Here is a 22,797-nt window from a genome sequence, read left to right as displayed (position 1 = left end):
GTATCAAAAGAAAGGTGTTAATGAGTATTTTAAAAGTGAGTAATCGTTAGTTCCATAGGTGGACGCCGTTTCGAGATATCGCCATAAAGGTGGACCAGGGGTGACCCTAGAATTTGTTTGTACAATATGGGCATCAAACGAAAGGTGTTAATGAGTATTTTAAAAGGGAGTGGGCCTTAGTTCTATAGGTGGACGCCGTTTCGAAATATCGCCATAAAGGTGGACCAGGGGTGACTCTAGAATGTGTTTGTACGATATGGGTATCAAATTAAAGGTATTAATGAGGGTTTTAAAAGGGAGTGGTGGTTGTTGTATAGGTGGTCGCATTTTCGAGATATCGGCATAAAGGTGGACCAGGGGTGACCCTAGAATTTGTTTGTATAATATGGGTATCAAAAGAAAGGTGTTAATGAGTATTTTAAAAGGGAGTAATCCTTAGTTCCATAGGTGGACGCCGTTTCGAGATATCGCCATAAAGGTAGAGCAGGGGTGGCCCTAGAATTTGTTTGTACAATATGAGTATCAAAATAAAGGTGTTAATGAGTATTTTAAAAGGGAGTAATACATAGTTCCATAGGTGGACGCCGTTTCGAGATATCGCCATAAAGGTGGGTCAAACGAAAGGAGTTAATGAGTATTTTAAAAGGGAGTGGGGCTTAGTTCTATAGGTGGACGCCTTTTCGAGGTATCGCAATAAAGGTGAACCAGGGGCGACTCTAAACTTTGTTTGTACGATATGGGTATCAAATGAAAGGTGTTAATGAGTATTTTAAAAGGGCGGGGGGTTTAGTTCTATAGGTGGCCGCCTTTTCGAGATATCGCCATAAAGGTGGACCAGGGGTGACTCTAGAATGAGTTTGTACGATATGGGTATCAAATTAAAGGTATTAATGAGAGTTTTAAAAGGGAGTGGTGTGAAGGCGTTTTCCAGAAATCGACCAAAATGTGCACCAGGGTGACCCAGAACATCATCTGTTGGATACCGCTAATTTATTTATATATGTAATACCTGCCAAGATTTTAAGGTTTTTTATTTCGCCCTGCAAAACTTTTTCATTTTCTTCTACTTAATATGGTAGGTGTTACAACCATTTTATAAAGTTTTTTCTAAAGTTATATTTCGCGTGAATAAAACAATCCAATTACCTTACCATGTTTCATCCCTTTTTTCGTATTTGGTATAGAAATATGGCATTTTTTTCATTTTTCGTAATTTTCGATATCGAAAAAGTGGGCGTGGTGATAGTCGGATTTCGTTCGTTTTTCATACCAAGTAAGCACGTGAACTAAGTTCATTAAAGATATGTCGATTTTTGCTCAAGTTATAGTGTTAACGGCCATGCGGAAGGACAGACGGACGACTGTGTATAAAAACTGGGCGTGGCATCAACCGATTTCGCCCATTTTCACAGAAAACAGTTAACGTCATAAAATCTATGCCCTACCAAATTTCAAAAGGATTGGTTAATTTTTGTTCGACTTATGGCGTTAAAAGTATCCTAGACAAATTAAATGAAAAAGGGCGGAGCCACGCCCATTTTGAAATTTTCTTTTATTTTTGTATTTTGTTGCACCATATCATTACTGGAGTTGAATGTTGACATAATTTACTTATATACTGTAAAGATATTAAATTTTTTTTTAAATTTTACTTTCAAAAAAATTTTTTTTTAAAAGTGGGCGTGGTCCTTCTCCGGTTTTGCTAATTTTTATTGAGCGTACATATAGTAATAGGTGTAACGTTCCTGCGAAATTTCATCATGATATCTTCAACGACTGCCAAATTACAGCTTGCAGAACTTCTAAATTACCTTCTTTTAAAAGTGGGCGGTGCCACGCCCATTGTCCAAAATTTTACTAATTTTCTATTCTGCGTCATAAGTTCAACTCATCTACCAAGTTTCGTCGCTTTAGCTGTCTTTTGTAATGAATTATCGCACTTTTTCGGTTTTTAGAAATTTTCGATATCGAAAAAGTGGGCGTGGTTATAGTCCGATATCGTTCATTTTAAATAGCGATCTGAGATGAGTGCTCAGGAACCTACGTACCAAATTTCATCAAGATACCTCAAAATTTACTCAAGTTATCGTGTTAACGGACGGACGGACGGACATGGCTCAATCAAATTTTTTTTCGATCCTGATTATTTTGATATATGGAAGTCTATATCTATCTCGATTCCTTTATATATGTACAACCAACCGTTATCCAATCAAACTTAATATACTCTGTGAGCTCTGCTCAACTGAGTATAAAAATGCGGAGATGAAGAGTTAGTTAAATGCATGGTCAAACGAGCCCAACTATCTCTGGGGTCCAGAGGGACCGTGATCCTGCAAAACATACCATTTACCCCGAAATCAGTCTGGTCAATGCTATGTTGCATCGGTCGGACATAGCCGCGGCTTTAGACCAAATAAAAAAACCACTGACTAGATTTTCACGATACGCCAAATCCTGTAGAAGTCCCAAGATATTTATACTAGTGATCGTAGCATAAGCGCAAAAAATTTTACCATCTCTGGCCTGGTTAAAGGCGTGAAAAAAAGTTCGTTTTACGGTGACGAGGATAAGCGGAAGTTTTTGATATCATCATAAAAAGAATCGTCCCATTCGTGATTTGGCAGCCACGCCACTATTGACAGATATAGGAGGATTTCGATTAAAAATGCTTCGGCCTAGGAGGCAGAGCAAGGGTTAGATTCCCGCTGAGCTGGTGGAGAAGGTGCCTCGGTTTTATTATGAGACTTTGGGTGACTTTTTTCTTTCCCCTGAACTGCTTCTCCAGTTATTTATGGCTTCCCTAGTGCGTGCCCTTGTGAGCTCACAGAAGGGCTCAGGACCATAGAAGGCAGCTAAAGCACAATACCATCATGTCCCTTGTTCTGGCCATAGATGCCAGCTCAAACTTTTTCATTATCAAATTTTGATCCATCCGCGAACCAGACGTAGGCTAGTATAAGGATTCCCTGTTTCCCAAAAAAGTTCTTTCCACGATAGACACCTCATAACTCAATGAGTTTGTGAGCGTAGGGCATCACGTAGAGCGAGAAGACACTCCCTTTTGTTCTATCTACTCAACTTTTGTATCATCAAAGGTGGCCTTAAGCAGCTAAACAGATTAAGAAGCTTTAAATCCCCCAGCGGGTTAGGGGGTTAGAATATACCCGCGGTAGATATTCCTGTCGTAAGAGGCGACTAAAATACCGGATTCAAGGGGTTTGTGTAGCGCAGCCCTTTCAGGTTGCCAGCGCAATACATAGCTTCTCCAAACCCAATAGTCAACCTCACCTATTCAATTCAATTCAATTCAATTCAATTTATTTAACACATTTGTACAAGTGAGACTATTGTCTCTTAAAGTAAATCGATATTTGGATATGTGTACAATATAATAATGTGAGTATAACAATATTTATATTAATATAAAAGAAATAACAGAAATAGACAATGTAGGTTCGAGAAAATAGCTAGAATAGTGTTTTTCGTATATCAAAAAATTTAGACAAAGCCAATTTAAAGCGCGATGCATTGGGCTCATTTTTAATAAAATTAGGTAATGAGTTCCATACTTTGATAGTACTGACAAAGAACGTCTTTGATGATGAGAGATATTTATGGCGTGGAACGATGAGGTTACAGGTTCTGTCAGATCTAGCAAAGCATAAATTTCGGAATAGGTATTCTGGTTGTTTTTATAAATTAATTTATTCAGGAAAATTAGATTGCGATAGTTTAGGAAGGTAGTAAGACTGCAATCAAGTATTTTAAACGAAAACTCTGATATGTGGTCAAATTTACGCTTCAAGTAGATATATCTTGCACAATTGTTCAATGCAAGTTGTAGCTCATTTCTAGACCTGCAGTCTATATCACCAAACACTAACCTTCCCAACGAAATGAAAGGAACTATTAGTGATCTGACTAACATTAATTTGACATTTGGAGGAATGAAAGAAGCTGTGTACCACAATTTCCTTAACACAAAATAAATTTTTGATAAAACGTAGTTAATATGATCAACACAGTTAAAATTGGAATTTAGTTTGAACCCTAAACTATTAACGACCGACTCATACTTAATGGTAATATCCTGTAGTATAACCGATGGCAAATTCTCTACTAGTTGCGGAGAGTGCGAAATGCAAATAGCTTTTGTTTTAGACGCATTTAGATTTAAATTATTATCACTCGACCACGAAGAGATGCTTCCGAGATCCTCGTTCATCCTACAAACCAAATCTTCAGATAAGCCAATAGGGCGAGATAGATATATTTGTGCATCATCAGCATATAGATGTATTGAAACACTTTTACAGCAATGAGTAATATCGTTAATGAACATACTGAACAAAACTGGTCCAAGTATAGATCCCTGAGGCACCCCCGAGCACAGGCACTTCGTCTCAGAGCAACCACTTTTAACTACTACCTTCTGCCAACGATTTGTAAGATAGTTTTCGAGCAATCTTGAAGCGCTAGAAGAGAATCCAAAGTAGTGTCGTAATTTCATTAAGAGAATGGAATGATCTACTGTGTCAAAGGCTTTCGAAAAATCTAAAAGTGACATCACAGTCAAATCACCCCTATCGTAGGCAGGGCGGATGTCTTCAGTTACCTTGAGTAAAGCCGTCGCACAACTATGGCTCGCTCTATAACCAGACTGGCATTCTGAGTGAAGGTTGTTCTTATTGAGGTATTCGGTGATTTGTGCCACCACTAACTTTTCCCAGATTTTAGAAATATATATATTAGTAATATGCTTATCGGCCTAAAATCCATTGGCAAAACAGCCAATGGCTTTTTAGCAATAGGAATAACTTTTGCTATCTTCCAAGCATCGGGAAAAGTTGAAGTCGTTATCGAAAAGTTAATAATATGTGTTAACGTTGAAACAATGTTGATTGCAATAAGTTTTACAAATCTAAGGCTTATACCGTCGTCACCAACGGCATTGGACTTTATTGAGAATATACTTCTTATGACATCATCCTCTGTAACTCCGAAAAATTGAAATTTGTTATTATCTGGTGTGTACATCACGTTTTCATTAAGTTTGAAATTTTGATTATTTATATAACTACTCGACTCTAAAAAGAAGTCATTGATGGAGTCAGGGTCCAAATCGCATTTCGAATCATTTTTACATGCAATCCCTATTGATTTGAGATTTTTCCACAAGTTCTTGGTTGGTAAATTAGTGTCAAGCTTTGTTTGAAAAAAGTCTTTTAGAATTTCTTAATGTGAGTGTAGCATGATTTCTGGCCAGACGATAATATTGCCAGTTTTCATTTGTGGGATGTTGCTTCCAAATTTTGTAAGACTTACTACGACCTTTGACAGCCAGCAGAACCTCTTTTGTGAACCACGGCTGTTTATTTGTTTGGGACTTTACCGCCTTTAGAGATACATATTTAGTAAATAGGTAATTTAAAAGAAACATGAAATAACTGAGTTTTTGGTTAATATCTGAAAACATCCATACGCGGTTCCAATGTAAAGAATCAGCTTCGCACATTAGTTCAGAGATATTAACTGACTTAAAATCCCTATAATAAAATTGTGTTTCGGTATTGCAATTAAAATCTATATCATACGATATAAACAACATGTCATGATCCGATATTCCCGCAACTGAGAACTGGTCAAAATAAAGTACACTGGAACGGTCCGAGGTACATATCAGGTCTAGCAAGCTAAATTTGCAATTTGGTGAAAATCTAGTAGGAGATTTATTGACAACGTCTAAGCCAGCGGAATACAAATTATCCATTAATGTCATTGACCTCAAGTCATTGTTTAATAGGTCTGTGTTAAAGTCACCACAGACCAAAATATGTTCATATTTGCATATAAATTCAGACAATTTTAGGAAAAAATTGTCTAGCTTATGGAATTTACTGGGGTTGTACACACACACAACTAAACACTTCTTTAATGTATCACTAACTTCTATAATCAAGTACTCAACAGGATCATTTTCGTTGGATTTGAAGATACCCTGATGTCTCAGCGATGTTTTACAATATATGGCAACACCTCCACCTCTTGCCCCGGTTTTCCTATCATTCCGTGCCAATGTGTAAGAGTGTAGTTTATAAAATTCACCCTCAATATCCTCTCTAAACCAAGTCTCAGTCACACAAAGTATGTAAATTTTTGTATTTTGCAAAATTTGGTTCATGTAATCAAGTTTCTGTAAATTAAGACTGCGTGCATTTATGTGGCAAAGCTGCAAACCTGCATGACTGTTGCTTACAAGGGTTAAAATGGTCTTGAGACATTCGTTGTCAGTACTCAGATACTCATTTTCACTGATCATTAGGATTAATGCACTTAGCGCTGCGTAATGGGCTTTGGTTTGTAGAATTGAAAGTAATAAAGAAAAGAGGAATTTGCAAATGATAAACATACATATTTGAAAAAGAGAGAAAGACAAAAAAGTAAATGTAGTAATAAACATAAATATTAATCCCATGCTTGCGTCGTTGTAGAAATTCGTCATCATTGTTTGCCTTCGCTGACAAGAGCATTTATATCTTCTCTGCTTTTCACCAGCTTCGCCTCCGTTTTTCTCTGCACTCTCACGTATACTCTGCCTCTAATGCTAAAAGCAGAAGCTAATGAACCCTGGCGCTTCAGCTGTGTTGCGTGGTGCATTATCTCTCTGTTTCGCTTGGTTAAACACTCATGCACGAAAATTTTCCCATAGCCAATCTCATCAACATCAGAGAGAATTAAGGCTCTTTTTTTGGTCTTCACAAAAGTAGAAACAGCTTTAAGCAGTTCATTTCATCCGTGGCGAATCCTGTTATATTAACAGCCGAGGCTCTGGCGACCCCGAACTCCTCATAGATCTAGGGGGTGGGAGGGCCCAGAAGGTCGCATGTGGTCATAACAAATCGTTCCCGAGATGGTCGAGCTTGGTACCGGAACGTACCGGATCTGCATCCGGCAAAGGACCATCAACTCGATAACTCTCCCCAAGGCCTTCGGGGAGTGTCCTTATCGCTACAACAACAAAAACAACAACAACAACAAGAAACTTTAAAAATTGTGTGATCATTCACGACCGCGATCATCCCAGATAAGTACGTGTGTTTGTATGTATTTACTTATTTTTATAATACTCACCTAGCGCCCAAATTTAGCTCTCCCCTACGTATATCCGCATCGGGTCTATCATTACCCCATAGATGTGGCTCAATTTTTAGCAAACCATTTGAAAGTTCTGCATTTGTATCATATAAAACAAATTCCGCATCAGCGGTATCAAGCGGAAGACGTACTTCATACCGCCAACGTGACATATCCAATGCAGTACCATCGAAATTATCTTCGAATATTAGTTGACCTTTACATTGTACCAAACGATTACTCATGATAGTCACTGATTCTTCACAATTATCATATCTTGGATCTATTTCAAACGATTCCATGGTAGTGGTTGTTGTATCGTTGTTGTCGTATGTTGGATTATTCTCATTAAGTTCATCAATTGACCCTCCATTTAAAGCTTCCCTAACTTTGATTGGTGGCGACATACTTCGATATCTCATTTTATAATGTTGTACATCGGTCCATATATAAATCACATCATCATCTTGCAGACGACGTCGGCTTTCGTAAGACCAACGGTTATCACTTGCTGGAGTACGTATTCGATCTGAGAATTCTCCCGGTTCAAAGGCTTTGAATGGTCGATTTCTATTTATATTGAAAGCCACATTTTCGACTCCAGACTCATCTATATAAGTAATAGTGGTAAAGTAGTATGAAGATATATTTTTTTACATCCAATGTATTTGCATAAGAGCACTATGACTTTGTTCACTCAAATTTAACCTTTTTGCGCACTTGAAATAGGAATTAATCACTGGCGCGAAGGTTATCGACTAATTTAAGATCCCAAATGGGCTATGAAAAAAATTATGCCCTTAGGGCATCATACAAAATTTTCCTGTTCCGATTTTGGTGACAGCGAATACTAAACAGTTTAGATCACTCAGAAAAGTGCAGACAATACCAGATCTCCGCTCGGTAGGGATTGGTTAATACTGCATTGTATATCTCTATCATAAAAAGCCTAAAACTTAAACATGAAAAGCAAAAACTCACTTCCTTCAACAGATGCTGTTCAGAGGAGGTATACTAGCTGTAGGTAGGCTCCATCCATGTATCGGACAAGTCAAAAACAGCATAGCACACAGAGGATATCTTCGAGCTTAAACTCTTTAGAGGTTTAGCGCAGAGCTAGACCTCCACAGGGCTAGATGGATTCATGGCTGGTAAGTAGATGAAACCACTCGGGGAGGGGTTTTATCGCCAATAGTTTGGATGGTGACTGTTAACCAACTCTTCCGAATATTAATGGAGGTAAATTAATAGCTGTTGCGCACTACACTTTGGTTATTATACCGGGAAAGTTCTCTCAAAACCTCTGCTCTTTAAGGAAGATGAGATAAAATGGTATGTATGTCTTGGTATGACCGGAAAACCCTCGGACTAGTCTTCAGCAAAAAATACAAAATATAGAATCAAATACCACCCGATATTCGGGCATAAATATAAGGTTAAATGACAAAGTCAAGTTTTAGGAAGCCATTCGAGACAAAAGCTATCATCATCACTGCCTACGCGATTTTGACCGTTTCGTAACAAGGCATACCAGCTATAGCTGTTTCGCGATAACTGACGCCAACTGGAAGCACCAAGGGAGTTCAAGTCTTTCTCAACCTGCCTCCCCGATTCAGTGGAGATCTCCATCCTCCTTGTTTTTGCTGTTAATGCTGGTTCCCAAATAGACGAAATCCTTCATAGTCTCGAATTTATATCCGCCAACAGTGACGTGGCTGTACAGGCGCGAATACGTCTATTATTTCTTGGATGACAGAAAGTACTTCATCTCGTACTCATATACCGCAAGACCAATTTTTTTTGCCGCTTTATCTAATACAGCGCGTTTGTTCAGGCCAATAATATCAATATTATCAGCATACTCCAGTAATTGTACGCTCTTATAATAGATTATACCATCACAGTTTATTTTTGCTGCTAGAATTATCTTCTCCAGCATTTTGTTAAGGAAATCGCACAAAATGGAGTCGCCTTGTCTTAAGCCTCGTTTGGTTTCGAATGGCTCGAAGAGGCTCTTCCCTATCCTTACGGCGCTGTTGGTGTTGCTCAACGTCACTGGGCAGAGCCTGATTATTTTTGCAAGGAACTTAAATTCAGACATATGTAGCATAATACAAGCAGCTTCTTTTCGTCCTGTTATGGGGGCTTACACTATACCCGCGGTAGGTATGCCTATGCGACTAAAATCCAACTCCGGTTTATGCGTTCTGTGCTTGGCTTGCGGCCTGCCACGTCAAAACGGTTTCCAATGAAACCAAGTAGCAAGCCGGTCTCCTGAGACACGACTTTATTAATGACGTCTAAAGTTAAGACGTGGAAGTAGAGTTTCTGAAAAACTGCACAATAAGTTCAAGCGTAATTTAGTTGAGCCTTAAGTGCATTTATGCTTTGGGTATAAAAACTTTTAGATGCAAAAAATGTGTTATCAAGAATTTGAAATAAATGTGTAGGTACTACAAATCACATACTTAGAAGATCTAAACAGCGATCAAGTGAAAAAATCATTATGTTCGCGAAAAATTTGCCGCCCGTTCAGTTTCTGCGTTAATAACGTATCTAGAATAATGAAAGTTTTCAAAAGTCGAAAAAAAAACCAAATAACTTGTGCGCAGAGTTGGGATTCTATCAAGTATTTACCATTTTTATGGGTAAATACCAGGAAAATACCCGGAATATTCCTTTTTTGTATCTTTTTTTGGGTATTTAAAAATCATTTGAATCGAGGCTGCTTGGAATTACAATTCAGCAATTAAATTTATACGTCATTTGAAATTAAAAAATTTTAGTTTCGATTTTAAACAAACAACCCAGCAAACATTCGGAGTAAACAATTAGTCTGAAAGGAGTCCAAACTTTGGATCGTTTGCACTCGTTATGAACTCATTTAGGAGCCTGAAGCTAATGCTATATGCTCATATTTTTCCTCTAACATAAGTCTTATACAGGCCTCCTTCCGATATCATATATGAGCCTTATTGGCGTCATATACTGCTAATTTTGAGTCTTTTAATGACACTACTTCAGGGCTTTTAGGAAGAATTTTTGACATAAATTCGCAGCGGAAAACAGGGGAGAGATTTGTTGTGATAAAACTCCCGTGAGGATAAGATAGAAATGTAAAAAGTATTATTTGAATTAATTATTTATTTAGAATAAATTGTCGCAGAAAAATTTCTGAGTTTTTATTCCGGAGCTGCATAGTTTACTGATTTTAATATTTTTCGTTTGTTCATAATTTCATCAAATTGGAGTCATAAAAGGCTCTAAGGTGATAGCATTTTTGAAGCTGATATTTTTCTGTAAGAGAATGAATACACATATTTACGCAAACAAAGCTACCCCTCAAACATGCTCACTGCGCTCATAATTTAAGAATCCGAAACGAGTCCAAAATAAGTAGGCAATGTAGGAAAAAGCGAAAACGCATAGGAGGGTAAGAGAAAATTTAATTTCTGCCTTTTATTTAACGACCTAAAAGCTCCTAACCTAGCATGCAAAAATTATCATTTATCAACTATTTATGTACGTCACAGCGAGTTTGGAACAAATTTTGAAACTTTGTTACGACAATTTTCATTTTCATACAAAATGAATTTCATTACCATTGCTATTATTTTTTTGTATAAGCAACGACGTTTTTCCGCTCATGGACGCTTCTCGACATTTCTAATGTGACCGCAAAGCTGCCACGCTCTGTCCAGGTGTGTCGAACTATATATGACCCCAATAAGCGCTGACGATGCCTTATAAATAGGCCATATATGTGTCAGATAATCAGAGTTTATTATGTCGGACTCTTATTTAGGCTCAAATGATATACGTTAATAGGCTCATATAGCACGACCATTGCAAGAAGGGAAATACATTGGTTTCGGCCTCCCAAATGAGCACATACCCGACTGTAAACGCTGCAATTTAGATATTTTTCCGACTCTTTTTTGACTTAAAATGTTGACTGGGCAAACTTAAATTTTTGCAACGGCATGCATTATTGGCTAAATATTTTTGAAAAATGCTAGATTACAGATTAAAACTAATTCAACCGATAGCGTAATAGATAACTACCCAGCAATATAGGACAAATTGGGTACATTTTGGATTGAATTAGTGTGTTTGTTTCCCATATTTTCCAAAAGATAATTTTTAGCCTTCTTTTGGCTAAATATTTGGGTATTTACCCATTTTTACCATATATAACCAATTTACCGGGTATTTCCCATTTGGGTATTTACCTCTTTCCCATCCCTAATTTCATCAAATTTTCAAGTTTCTATTTTATTTTGTGCTTCCAATTAGAGATTACACTCTAGAGGTGGAACTTTTTCTATGGGAATAAAAAAGGCATCTCAAAAATTTGTTCGTAGGAATATTTTGTTAGTAAAGAGAGGACAAGACCCTGATCTAGAGCATCTGGGCTTGAAAATTTAAACCAAATTTAGTTTGTTCGAAAAAATGTCAGATTTAGAGACACATTTTTAAGCGTGTAGTGTATTATTTAATTGGGAAACTCTGTGGTATGACAAATTTCAAGTATTCAGATTTTTGACTTAGCTCTCTTTAGATTGCGGTGTGCGATACGCTAGTAAGTTAAGGGTTATTGATATGGCTGCAAGTGATTTCAAGGAAAAACAGCTGCAATTATGAAATATTTCTACACAAAAGTAGTTTAAGCATGTTTTAATGTTAAATAACAATAAACTGAATGGATAAATACATAATAGAAATTAACGATGCATAAATTTATAAAATTAACAAGTAAGGAAGGCTAAGTTCGGGTGTAACCGAACATTACATACTCAGTTGAGAGCTGTGGAGACAAAGTAAGGGAAAATCACCATGTTGTAAAAAGAACCTAGGGTAACCCTGGAATGTGTTTGTATGACATGTGTATCAAATGGAAGGTATTAAAGAGTATTTTAAGAGGAAGTGGACCATAGTTCTATAGATGGACGCCATTTAGGGATATCGCCATAAAGGTGGACCAGGCCTGACTCTAGAATTTGTTTGTACGATATGGGTATCAAATGAAATGTGGTAATGATAATTTTAAAAGGGAGTGGGCCTAAGTTCTATAGGTGGACGCCTTTTCGAGATATCGCCATAAACGTGGACCAGGGGTGGCTCTAGAATTTATTTTGTACGATATGGGTATCAAATGAAAGGTATTAATGAGTATTTTAAAAGGGCGTGGGCCTAAGTTCTATAGATGGATGCCGTTTCGAGATATCGCCATAAAGGTGGACCAGGGGTGACTCTGGAATTTGTTTGTACGATATGGGTATCAAATGAAAGGTGTTAATGAGTATTTTAAAAGGGCGTGCGCCTTAGTTCTATAGGTGGACGCCTTTTCGAGATATCGCCATAAAGGTGGACCAGGGGTGACTCTAGAATGCGTTTGTATAATATGCGTATCAAATGAAAGGTGTTAATGTGTATTTTAAAAGGGCGTGGGCCTTAGTTCTATAGGTGGACGCCTTTTCGAGATATCGCCATAAAGGTGGACCAGGGGTGACTCTAGAATTTGTTTGTACGATATGGGTATCAAGTGAAAGGTGTTAATGAGTATTTTAAAAGGGCGTGGTCCTTAGTTCTATAGGTGGACGCCTTTTCGAAATATCGCCATAAAGGTGGACCAGGGGTGACTCTAGAATTTGTTTGTACTATATGGGTATCAAATGAAAGGTGTTAATGAGTATTTTGAAAGGGAGTGGGCCTTAGTTCTATAGGTGGACGCCTTTTCGGAATATCGCTATAAAAGTGGACCAGGGTTGCTTCTAGAATGCGTTTGTACAATATGGGTATCAAACGAAAGGTGTTAATAAGTGTTTTAAAAGGGAGTGGGCCTTAGTTATATAGGTGGACGCCTTTTCGGAATATCGTTATAAAAGTGGACCAGGGGTGACTCTAGAATGCGTTTGTATAATATGGGTATCAAATGAAAGGTGTTAATGAGTATTTTAAAAGGGCGTGGGCCTTAGTTCTATAGGTGGACGCCTTTTCGAGATATCGCCATAAAGGTGGACCAGGGATGACTCTAGAATGCGTTTGTATAATATGGGTATCAAATGAAAGGTGTTAATGTGTATTTTAAAAGGGTGTGGGCCTTAGTTCTATAGGTGGACGCCTTTCGAGATATCGCCATAAAGGTGGACCAGGGGTGACTCTAGAATTTGTTTGTACGATATGGGTATCAAATGAAAGGTGTTAATGAGTATTTTAAAAAGGAGTGGGCCTTAGTTCTATATGTGGACGCCCTTTCGAGATATCGCCATAAAAGTGGACCAGGGGTGACTCTAGAATTTGTTTGTACTATATGGGTATCAAATGAAAGGTGTTAATGAGTATTTTAAAAGGGCGTGGGCCTTAGTTCTATAGGTGGATGCCTTTTCGAGATATCGCCATAAACGTGGACCAGGGGTGACTCTAGAATTTGTTTGTACGATATGGGTATCAAATGAAAGGTGTCAATGAGTATTTTAAAAAGGAGTGGGCCTTAGTTCTATATGTGGACGCCTTTTCGAGATATCGCCATAAACGTGGACCAGGGGTGACTCTAGAATGTGTTTGTACGATATTGGTATCAAATTAAAGGTATTAATGAGGGTTTTAAAAGGGAGTGGCCCTTAGTTGTATATGTGAAGGAGTTTTCGAGATATCGACCAAAATGTGGACCAGGGTGATCCAGAACATTATCTGTCGGGTACCGCTAATTTATTTATATATGTAATACCACGAACAGTATTCCTTCCAAGATTCCAAGGGCTTTTGATTTCGCCCTGCAAAACTTTTTCATTTTCTTCTACTTAATATGGTAGGTGTCACACCCATTTTACCAAGTTTTTTTCTAAAGTTATATTTTGCGTCAATAGACCAATACAATTACCATGTTTCATCCCTTTTTTCGTATTTGGTATATAATTATGGCATTTTTTTCATTTTTCGTAATTTTCGATATCGAAAAAGTGGGCGTGGTCATAGTCGGATTTCGGCCATTTTTTACACCAATACAAAGTGAGTTCAGATAAGTACGTCAACTGAGTTTAGTAAAGATATATCGATTTTTGCTCAAGTTATCGTGTTAACGGCCGAGCGGAAGGACAGACGGACGACTGTGTATAAAAACTGGGCGTGGTTTCAACCGATTTCGCCCTTTTTCACAGAAAACAGTAATCGTCCTATAATCTAAGCCTCTACCAAATTTCACAAGGATTGGTAAATTTTTGTTCGACTTATGGCATTAAAAGTATCCTAGACAAATTAAATGAAAAAGGGCGGAGCCACGCCCATTTTGAAATTTTCTTTTATTTTTGTATTTTGTTGCACCATATCATTACTGGAGTTGAATGTTGACTTAATTTACTTATATACTGTAAAGATATTAACTTTTTTTTTAAAATTTGAATTAAAAAAAAAAAAAATTTAAAAGTGGGCGTGGTCGTTCTCCGATTTTGCTAATTTTTATTAAACAGGCATATAGTAATAAGTGTAACGTTCCTGCCAAATTTCATCATGATATCTTCAACGACTGCCAAATTACAGCTTGCAAAACTTCTAAATTACCTTCTTTTAAAAGTGGGCGGTGCCACGCCCATTGTCCAAAATTTTACTAGTTTTCTATTCGGCGTCATAAGTTCAACTCACCTACAAAGTTTCATCGCTTTATCCGTATTTGGTAAGGAATTATCGCACTTTTTCGATTTTTCGAAATTTTCGATATCGAAAAAGTGGGCGTGTTTATAGTCCGATATCGTTCATTTTAAATAGCGATCTGAGATGAGTGCCCAGGAACCTACATACCAAATTTCATCAAGATACCTCAAAATTTACTCAAGTTATCGTGTTAACGGACAGACGGACGGACGGACGGACGGACGGACGGACATGGCTCAATCGAATTTTTTTCCGATACTGATGATTTTGAAATATGGAAGTCTATATCTATCTCGATTCCTTTATACCTGTACAACCAACCGTTATCCAATCAAAGTTAATATACTCTGTGAGCTCTGCTCAACTGAGTATAAAAAAGAATTGTTCAAAAATATTGTTTTAAATCGGTTCGATGCCTTGTACGCAAGCTTATACCAAAAGCATTTTCAAGAAGATTACAATATTAAAGATATTTTCAATTAAGAAAGATAGTTATTGTTGGCATAATCCATCACCGCAAGGTTCTTCCCCCATCACAATAAACAAAAAAACCCATTTATCGACACGGCACTTAAGATAAAAGTTTTTTTTTTTTTTTTTGTACTCACGCGGTATCGAGACGCGAAACCCATTCTCTAATAACTCGAGTTTGACTTGTGGTATTTTATAGCACATCACGGTTTGGTAGCCATAATAATTGAGCCATGCCAAAAATAAACTCAGAATGGAATAGCGCATCATCTTTTCTTGTGCGTATTTATGTATGTATGAAAGGCTGCTAAAAAGAATGCAAAATAAAACACTTAGAACTCACAAGAGCAAGAAATATTGCCGCACTGTTACCATCAAGTGATTGCAGTAAACTGATTTTAGATTTGATTTTAGCAACAGCAGTGATCTGTTCTTAATCAAAACTTGAGAGGTAAGATCAAAAGCAGATGCACGTGTTATGTTAAAACTGGTAATGAGAAACATTGTGAGCGCAATCTAATGATCAGTGCACGGACCTTTAAAAAGTAGACGAAAAATTAAAATACATAGTGGTAGAAGTTGGTAGATTTTTATTTTTTTTTTCGAGAAAACAATAGCTACATTTTATATTTGTGCAAAAAACAATTCATATTTTATTGTAAAACAAATAAATCACATTTCGCGGAAATAAAACTTAAAAAAAATGTAAACAAAACAAAAAAAATTCATGTAAATTTGTATATCATAGCATATGCCTATATCATACTTGCTTTTTTCCTGTATTTTGAGCCTGAAATACTGAGGAAACTTTACCGATACGTCTCATTACAACAACAGTTTTCCAATGTACCAGTATTTTTCTGCCACAAAATAACCGACTTTGGCATGTTATCGTTTACTTAAAACTTTTTTTATTTTCGTTCAAAATTATTCATAAAAAACTGATGAAAATATCACAGGAAAATATTTTCATAAACAAATTTATTTCTTGTTTGAAATTGCGCACAAATTTTTCAAAATAAAAACCGAATTTTCAACAAAAAAAAAAATTGTCAGAAAAAACAAAAGAAAAATCTAGTGCCATATGTACAAGGAACAAAATACAAGGAACAAAATCACCTTCTACAAAGTAAAATTTTTTATAAAATCTTATTAATTTAATTGGAGGCTGAAATAAAGTCCGTCCGATACAATACCCTTTTATTAATATTTGATTGGAAATGCTTGAAATTTTTACCTTTCTGCGGCTGCACTACTGTGAGGTAATATTGCTAAGGAGCACATTTATTCACTCATATTTTCTTTTATTATTATTATTATTTCTAATATTTCCCTATCATATAACATTAATGATCGCCATTCGTTGTTAAGAATTTCTATAGAAGTCTTGTGAAATGGAAAAGCTTTAAGTAAGGGAACAATCATTGTCATTTGACTAGAATTAATATTTTTTTCATCAAAATTTTCCAAAAGGTGTAACTTTTCGTCTTCGAAATTCAATCGTTTCTTAATTTCCTTACAAAGGCAAATGTTCGTAGATTTTTGGGCTTTGGTGGTAGAAGTGGTAGAAAATGAAAATGGGCTAAAAAGTTGGTAGATATACCAATAAAGTGGTAAAGTCCGTGCACTGCTAATGATATTAATTAGGAGAGAACTTAGTTTTAATACCAAAAAATCACACCAGTCGCATCTCTGCTGCATTAACTGGCGACAATTGATAGCACCAAGGGAACATAAATCGTTTTCCCTAGGTGGGTGCCGATAAGAAAACCTTTTTGGGCCGGATCAGCCTGCGATGATAGCCCTATAGGTATAAGAGAGGCATATAATTTAAAAAATTAAAATATATCAAAGAAATTTTTTCCATAGCAGAGGTGGGCATAGCCGAAAGGTGGACAGTAGCTGGGAACTTTTCCAGTGCAAATTCACCGTGAAAAGCTTCGCAGTAAAATTCAGCCTCTACCAGAGCATATGTCGGGCGAAATCATTACAAACCCGAAGTCCTTGCCAAATCGTAACAAACATTAAATAAGCGCACAAAAAATTATAGTGGAGTCTCCTGTCGGTTCTTCGAACTTTGTATTGTTAGGCATATAGTATGGGAGAAAGAGCTAAGAGACGAACGAGATTTCTGCCAGTACTATTAAGCAGTCCCACCAAATTATATGATACACCTAGAATCAGGTTTATGCTCCCTATTCATACATACTTTGCGTACACACATGCTTTATATTTCACGCTGTTTAAGTTTGATTCCAAACAGACTCCCCACGTTGTAGCAGAGGAAGCAGTAAGGCAAGGTTCCTACTGGGTCAAAAAGTGGAAAAACATTTACGAAAGTGTTAACATGATTCCCCAGTCGGACTTCTCCCAGGCATCGCTCAAGCTTAGTATTCCAATAGTACTAGAAAAATTGATTCGAAAAGAGTTTGATAACAACACCGAAAGTGCACGCCAGTCTAGGTCACATGACCTCTACTCAGGCTTGATTCCTACGGACTCCACCTATTTTAATGATACGTATTCTGGTAACCGGTAACCGGAAATTCATCGAAAACGCTTAACAGAGCATGATATATATTTTTCCAGTAATCGGTTTTATCTCGCTCACAATGGTCACTCAGAGAATGGTCACCCTTTATTTCGCTACCAAAATGGTGGTTCATTGCGAGAAAGTGAAACCAGCAGCACTCGCATTTGGCAGTTATTTAAAGAGTGGTCATTGAATAACTCTTTTTTAACTGTTATTTGTGATTCCGGCGGGAACATTTCAAATGCGGAACACACGTTAGTTAAGTTTGGGTTTAGTATCGTAAGATAAGAGTTTTACAGGAACTGTATCGAATCGGACTCAGTGTGAATCAAATTTCGTTGTACTTGAGCACTGATTAAGGTGCTCGCCGAGCAGATGAAAGTATTTACGTATTGCAAATATACCGCCCGTTTAAACGACTATTTTATGTATTGTGGGATCTCATAGTAGAGCTTTGGAAGATGTGCCCATATTGGTCTGTAAGCAGTTATTTGTTCGGGTGTATCGTCTAGTGAGAACCCAGCAGGACAATCTTAAATTGGTGCAGGTAAAGCAGTCGGTTTGGTCTGATTTCAGCAAACTACTTAGAGGGGAAGTAACGGCCACCGGGTGTGGGAACCATCCTTTGAACCGGCTTGAAATCAGTTCTGAAGGAGTGAAGCTAAGCGCATTGCTCGACTAAAGCATATTTTGAGCGCATTTAGCAAATCGTCCTAAAAAAAACACCTCTCATTGGCTTAAGAGAACATCTTTTTAAATTCTTTTTCGTTTGCTAGTTCTTTTGCTATGGAAAGGGCAGAAAACTGCAATCAGCGTCCTCCTTTGTTTGCTGCTACTTCTTTGTTTGTTTGGGGCTCAAAGGGCATACCTAAAGTAACAATAAACAAACTTAGCTACCTGCCATCACAAACAGCACAATTCTAAATATTCTCTCGGAATTTTGTTCTCGCGGATTTTTTTATTCCCACGGAAAAATTCCTCCAATTCTTTTCTCCTAGGGAGAACAATAATTGGGGAATAGGAATTTCGAATTTTCGAAGTCAGCTGTTTTGTCAATTGAAATTTCGTTCCGCATTTCTCATTTTGTTTAAAAAATAGAAAAAATTGAATTTGTTTGAAATTAAGAAATAAAATATAAATAATGCACAGTATTGCATTGCATGTGGTATTCACTGAAATGAGTAATGAGATGGTGCCAAAGCAACATCAACAGAGGAGCATAAGAAGAAGAAGATCGCCTTCTTAAAAAATCCTTGCTGAATTTCTGGATGGTTGCATCAAATATACCAAGAGCTCTTCCCTTGCTTATTATATACTTTTCGACTTAAAATAAAGAATATTGTGGTTTTTGTTGTTGTAACTGTGAGAAGATTGTGGTAGAATGTATATACATACATATTTTAGCACAAATTTTTACAAATAACTAAGCTTTCTTAAAAGAACCAATTTCCTTTAACTATTTTGATGCATTCTTTTTAATTTAACAAGTGAAAAAACTATGAAATGGCAGAGAAATCTCCCTTCCCCTCATAACCTACTTTTCTCCCATAACCGGTTTCCGCTTTTTCGAACATTGTTCAGAATAGGAGGAAAGTGAGAAGTGAAAAAACTCACAAGGAATTTTCATCTAGAATACGAGGAATAGGAGAAGGGAAAAAACACAGAAGCACAGAATTTTAGTTTAGCATGAAGCTGAAAATAAATGTAATATTAAATCGATTATCGTTGGCATGCGCAACGCTCACATCTCTATGACGACTTCCTGTTTATGAAAATAATCGTTGATTCAAAGCGACATAACCAAACGAGTGGATATTTCGGTTTTCAAAACAAGTCATACACTTCAATAACTTTCAAAATTTTTCCTTTGAAAGAATTTTTATTTTAATTATTATTTTATTATATAAACTAAAGGAAGTTATACGCATATATATATACATATCAATACTACAATACCAAGCACATAAATATATTTAGTTACAACCACTCATGCCTTGTTTCACGGCCTCGAACTTGCGTCTCGTGCGAGACCACCTGGAAAATGCTGGGAAGAAGCGTGCAAAAACTGCCACCACACACCGCTCACAAAGTAGCAGCACAAATGTTGCAGTAGGCACCACCGCGGAGCTGAATGCATCTTTGAAAGCGGACATAGCTGAACAAAGTAGGAAAAAGATGACCAAAGAATGTACCGAGTTCCTTAAGGTAATGGGTTATGCACCACAAACGTTGACCAAACATGCGACAGGCAGAAAATCGGGAAAGACTAGAAATCAAGCGATGTTGACGGTAAAAGAATTGGAACGTTTAAAAGTTGCGTCCAAAGTGCCTACATTAGAAGAACGCCTCGCAGATCTAAAGAGGCAGGAAGAGGAAAGAAATCGTATGGAAAAGGAAACTGAAGAGCTACGTTTACGTTTTAAGAAAATTGATGATGCTCGTCAAAAAGCTTTGGAAGAGAACGCTGTAAAAGAAGATCTCTTCGGAGCTGGCGAAAAGGTTAAAGTGCTAGAGCGTGCATTCCTTGCCAAGCACGAACAAGAGGAGGAGGTGCGACGCGTCAATCGCATTATATTGAACGCTAAATGCCAAACAGTACGTGATGCACAAATACAAGAGAAGGAGGACTTCCAACGTGATTTGCGGGATGAAGAGATACGCATAGATCGTATGGTATTAGAGGGTGCAACGAGTGCGCTCAAAAAAGAGGACGCCAACGAGGAGCGTAAGAAAGCAGAAAAACTAAAGTATGCCTGTGAAATACGTAATCAATTGAGTGAACGTGAGAATTTACGCTTTCTCGAAGCCGAACGCTTAGAAGAGGAGGCCAAACGCATACGCAAAGCCAACGAATTGATACGTGAAGAGGACGAACGTCAGGCGAAATTGCAACGTGAACGAAAATTAAAATTCCGTGAAGAGCTAAATAGAATTGCCGAAATGGCAGCACTCTTCAAGAAAATGCTTTGTGAGCAAGAACGTGAAGCGGATATGCGTGTGGCGGCCTACATTCGTGAAAAGCAAAAGAAGGAACGTGAATTGGCAATGGAAAAGAAGTTGGCAATTGAGGCCGCTGAAAGTAAACGCCAACGTATTTATATATTAGCCCAAAAGGTATCGGAGGCGAAGTCGGCAAGCGAAGAGTTGAATTATATGCGCGAACAGGAGCGTATAGAACGTGAATATAGGCGCAAAGAGAAAGAGGCCGCTCTACGTAAGAAGCAAATTGAGCAGGATTTGGCTGAGGCGCGCGAGCGTCAACTGCGTGATACTAAACATAGGCAAGCGCTACAAATCGCACGCGCCGAACAGGACTTTGATACATTGATGTCACAAGTTAAATTGGAAGAGGAAAAACAAAAACAGCGCGAAGCACAACGTGAAAAACAGAATCAATGCTATCGTCAGGCTATAATAAAGCAAATGAATGATAAAGAATTTGAGCGGCGTCGCTTGTTGGATTTGGATCGTGCACAAGCTTTAGATTGGCGTGAAGGTGAACGGCAACGTGATCGCAATATACAAACTGTTATTAATGCTAAATTGGCTGCCATGCGTGATGCTTGCCTACCCGAGCGGTATGTCAAAGAAGTGGAAATGCAGTTGGTAAAGATAAGGGGTCCAAAAGCGCTGCCGTCCAAAAACAAATGATTAAAATTTTAATATTTTAGACTTAACATAATAATAATGATTTAATATATTTGAGGGCTAGTTTTGTGCGCCAACAATACGAATACGACATACGCGCTAGGACCATTTTCTCACAGTTAAATAAGCTAATCTTAGTTTAATCAGGACTTGAGAAAACTGGGCCTGTATTACGTGTTACGATCAGTGACTGAAAACCAATCTCAATCAAGCGATAACTATGCAATTGTCAAACTATTTCTAAAAATATTATAAGTTATGGATCTAACGAGTACTATTTGCCGCTAGTTCGCATATGCCATTTATTCCGATCCACCATTTCAGAGCTATTGTGATTTAAAAAACGAGTTTCGATCACGGATCGTAGCACGTAATACGGGTCCTGATTTGAGCGATAAAGAGATTTGTTAAACCTTTTTCTCAAAGTTTGGGTAACACTTCGTGAAACTTTGATTAACACAAATCTTTCAATGATCTGTGAAATAAATTCCGGTCAAGTGCTTAACCCAGCATTGAAAAATTGGGCCTTAACATCTTTTTTAAAATGGTTTACTTCACAAATTTTTGTAATGAGCTTCAACTATTATCGTATACACTATTAGATGTAATCGTGTTTACTTAATTTTTATTCTTGGGATCGTTTGATTATAAAAATCGCCTTTTATTAATTACTTTTTGAGTTTATATATAAAAAATATATATTTTCCGAGCGAAATAATTATTTTAAATTTTTATAAAAAAAATAAAAAAACTAAGCAAGTACGAACAGCACTGACTTTTTGCATAGTCAGAATTTAAAATAATACGCTTTATGCGTAAAAATACTGTTCACTTGTTCTTAAGCACATTGACACAAACAACTAAAAATAGTACTCATTACAGCGCAAGCGATGCAATCAACACCAAAACTGGTATAACGGTAATTTTCCAATTAAAGAAGAAAATATTGACAACGAAATTTAAGGGGCAGTTAGAGATGTGTACTGTGAATTGGTTTATGGAAAAAAGCCGATTTTGAAAAATTTTAAGTTATAACTCTTTTGTAGTTTGTGTGCGATATATTATATATACCACCGATCTTGACGATTTTCACGCATTTGCACGCTATAGGTAAGCACGTGATGAAGCTTTTACCTGTAAAAATGTGGAAGAAAAGACGAAAGCCCTTTTATCTGAACAATCTGTTGCATAGAAGATACATGCTTTATTCATCCGATCCTCTCGGTTCCCTCAAATGTATAATCGGGAACCAAATTATACCAGCTCACAAAATTTCATCAAAATTTGTCGAAAATGTATGCTCTATTTTGCGTTCAAACAGGCAAACAGACACGACAGGCGGTCATGGCTAAATTGAC

At 37.1% G+C, this 22,797-nt stretch overlaps 2 protein-coding genes across 5 annotated transcripts in view; one reads left to right on the top strand and one right to left on the bottom strand.

Annotated features, from left to right (window-relative positions):
* Positions 1 to 15,646, bottom strand: part of LOC137253793 (gram-negative bacteria-binding protein 1-like) — a 36,516-nt gene extending 20,870 nt beyond the window's left edge. For 3 of the 4 annotated variants that reach the window (XM_067791254.1, XM_067791256.1, XM_067791257.1), the window contains exons 1-2: positions 15,396 to 15,646; positions 7,135 to 7,747 (exon numbers count right to left, since the gene is read on the bottom strand). In XM_067791254.1, coding sequence (XP_067647355.1) covers positions 7,135 to 7,747; positions 15,396 to 15,528 — 746 coding nt within the window. In that variant the 5' untranslated portion in view covers positions 15,529 to 15,646. The remainder of the gene's footprint in view (positions 1 to 7,134; positions 7,748 to 15,395) is intronic. The other variant, XM_067791255.1, reaches the window with a different exon arrangement.
* A 4,065-nt stretch (positions 15,647 to 19,711) lies between these two features.
* LOC137253492 (cilia- and flagella-associated protein 45) lies at positions 19,712 to 21,704 on the top strand. Its single transcript, XM_067790489.1, has one exon. The coding sequence runs from the start codon at positions 19,781 to 19,783 to the stop codon at positions 21,440 to 21,442; it is 1,662 nt and encodes a 553-aa protein (XP_067646590.1). The 5' UTR covers positions 19,712 to 19,780; the 3' UTR covers positions 21,443 to 21,704.
* Positions 21,705 to 22,797: the final 1,093 nt, after the last annotated feature.

The sequence above is a fragment of the Eurosta solidaginis genome, chromosome 5, assembly GCF_040869045.1.
Source record: "Eurosta solidaginis isolate ZX-2024a chromosome 5, ASM4086904v1, whole genome shotgun sequence".
Lineage (NCBI taxonomy): Eukaryota > Metazoa > Arthropoda > Insecta > Diptera > Tephritidae > Eurosta > Eurosta solidaginis.
The sequence above is the reverse complement of the archived record's forward strand: the minus strand, read 5'-3'. Positions and strand labels throughout refer to the sequence as shown.

Coding starts and splice junctions, on each gene's coding strand:
- LOC137253492 (XM_067790489.1), top strand. CDS start 19,781: ATGCCTTGTTTCACGGCCTCGAACTTGCGTCTCGTGCGAGACCACCTG.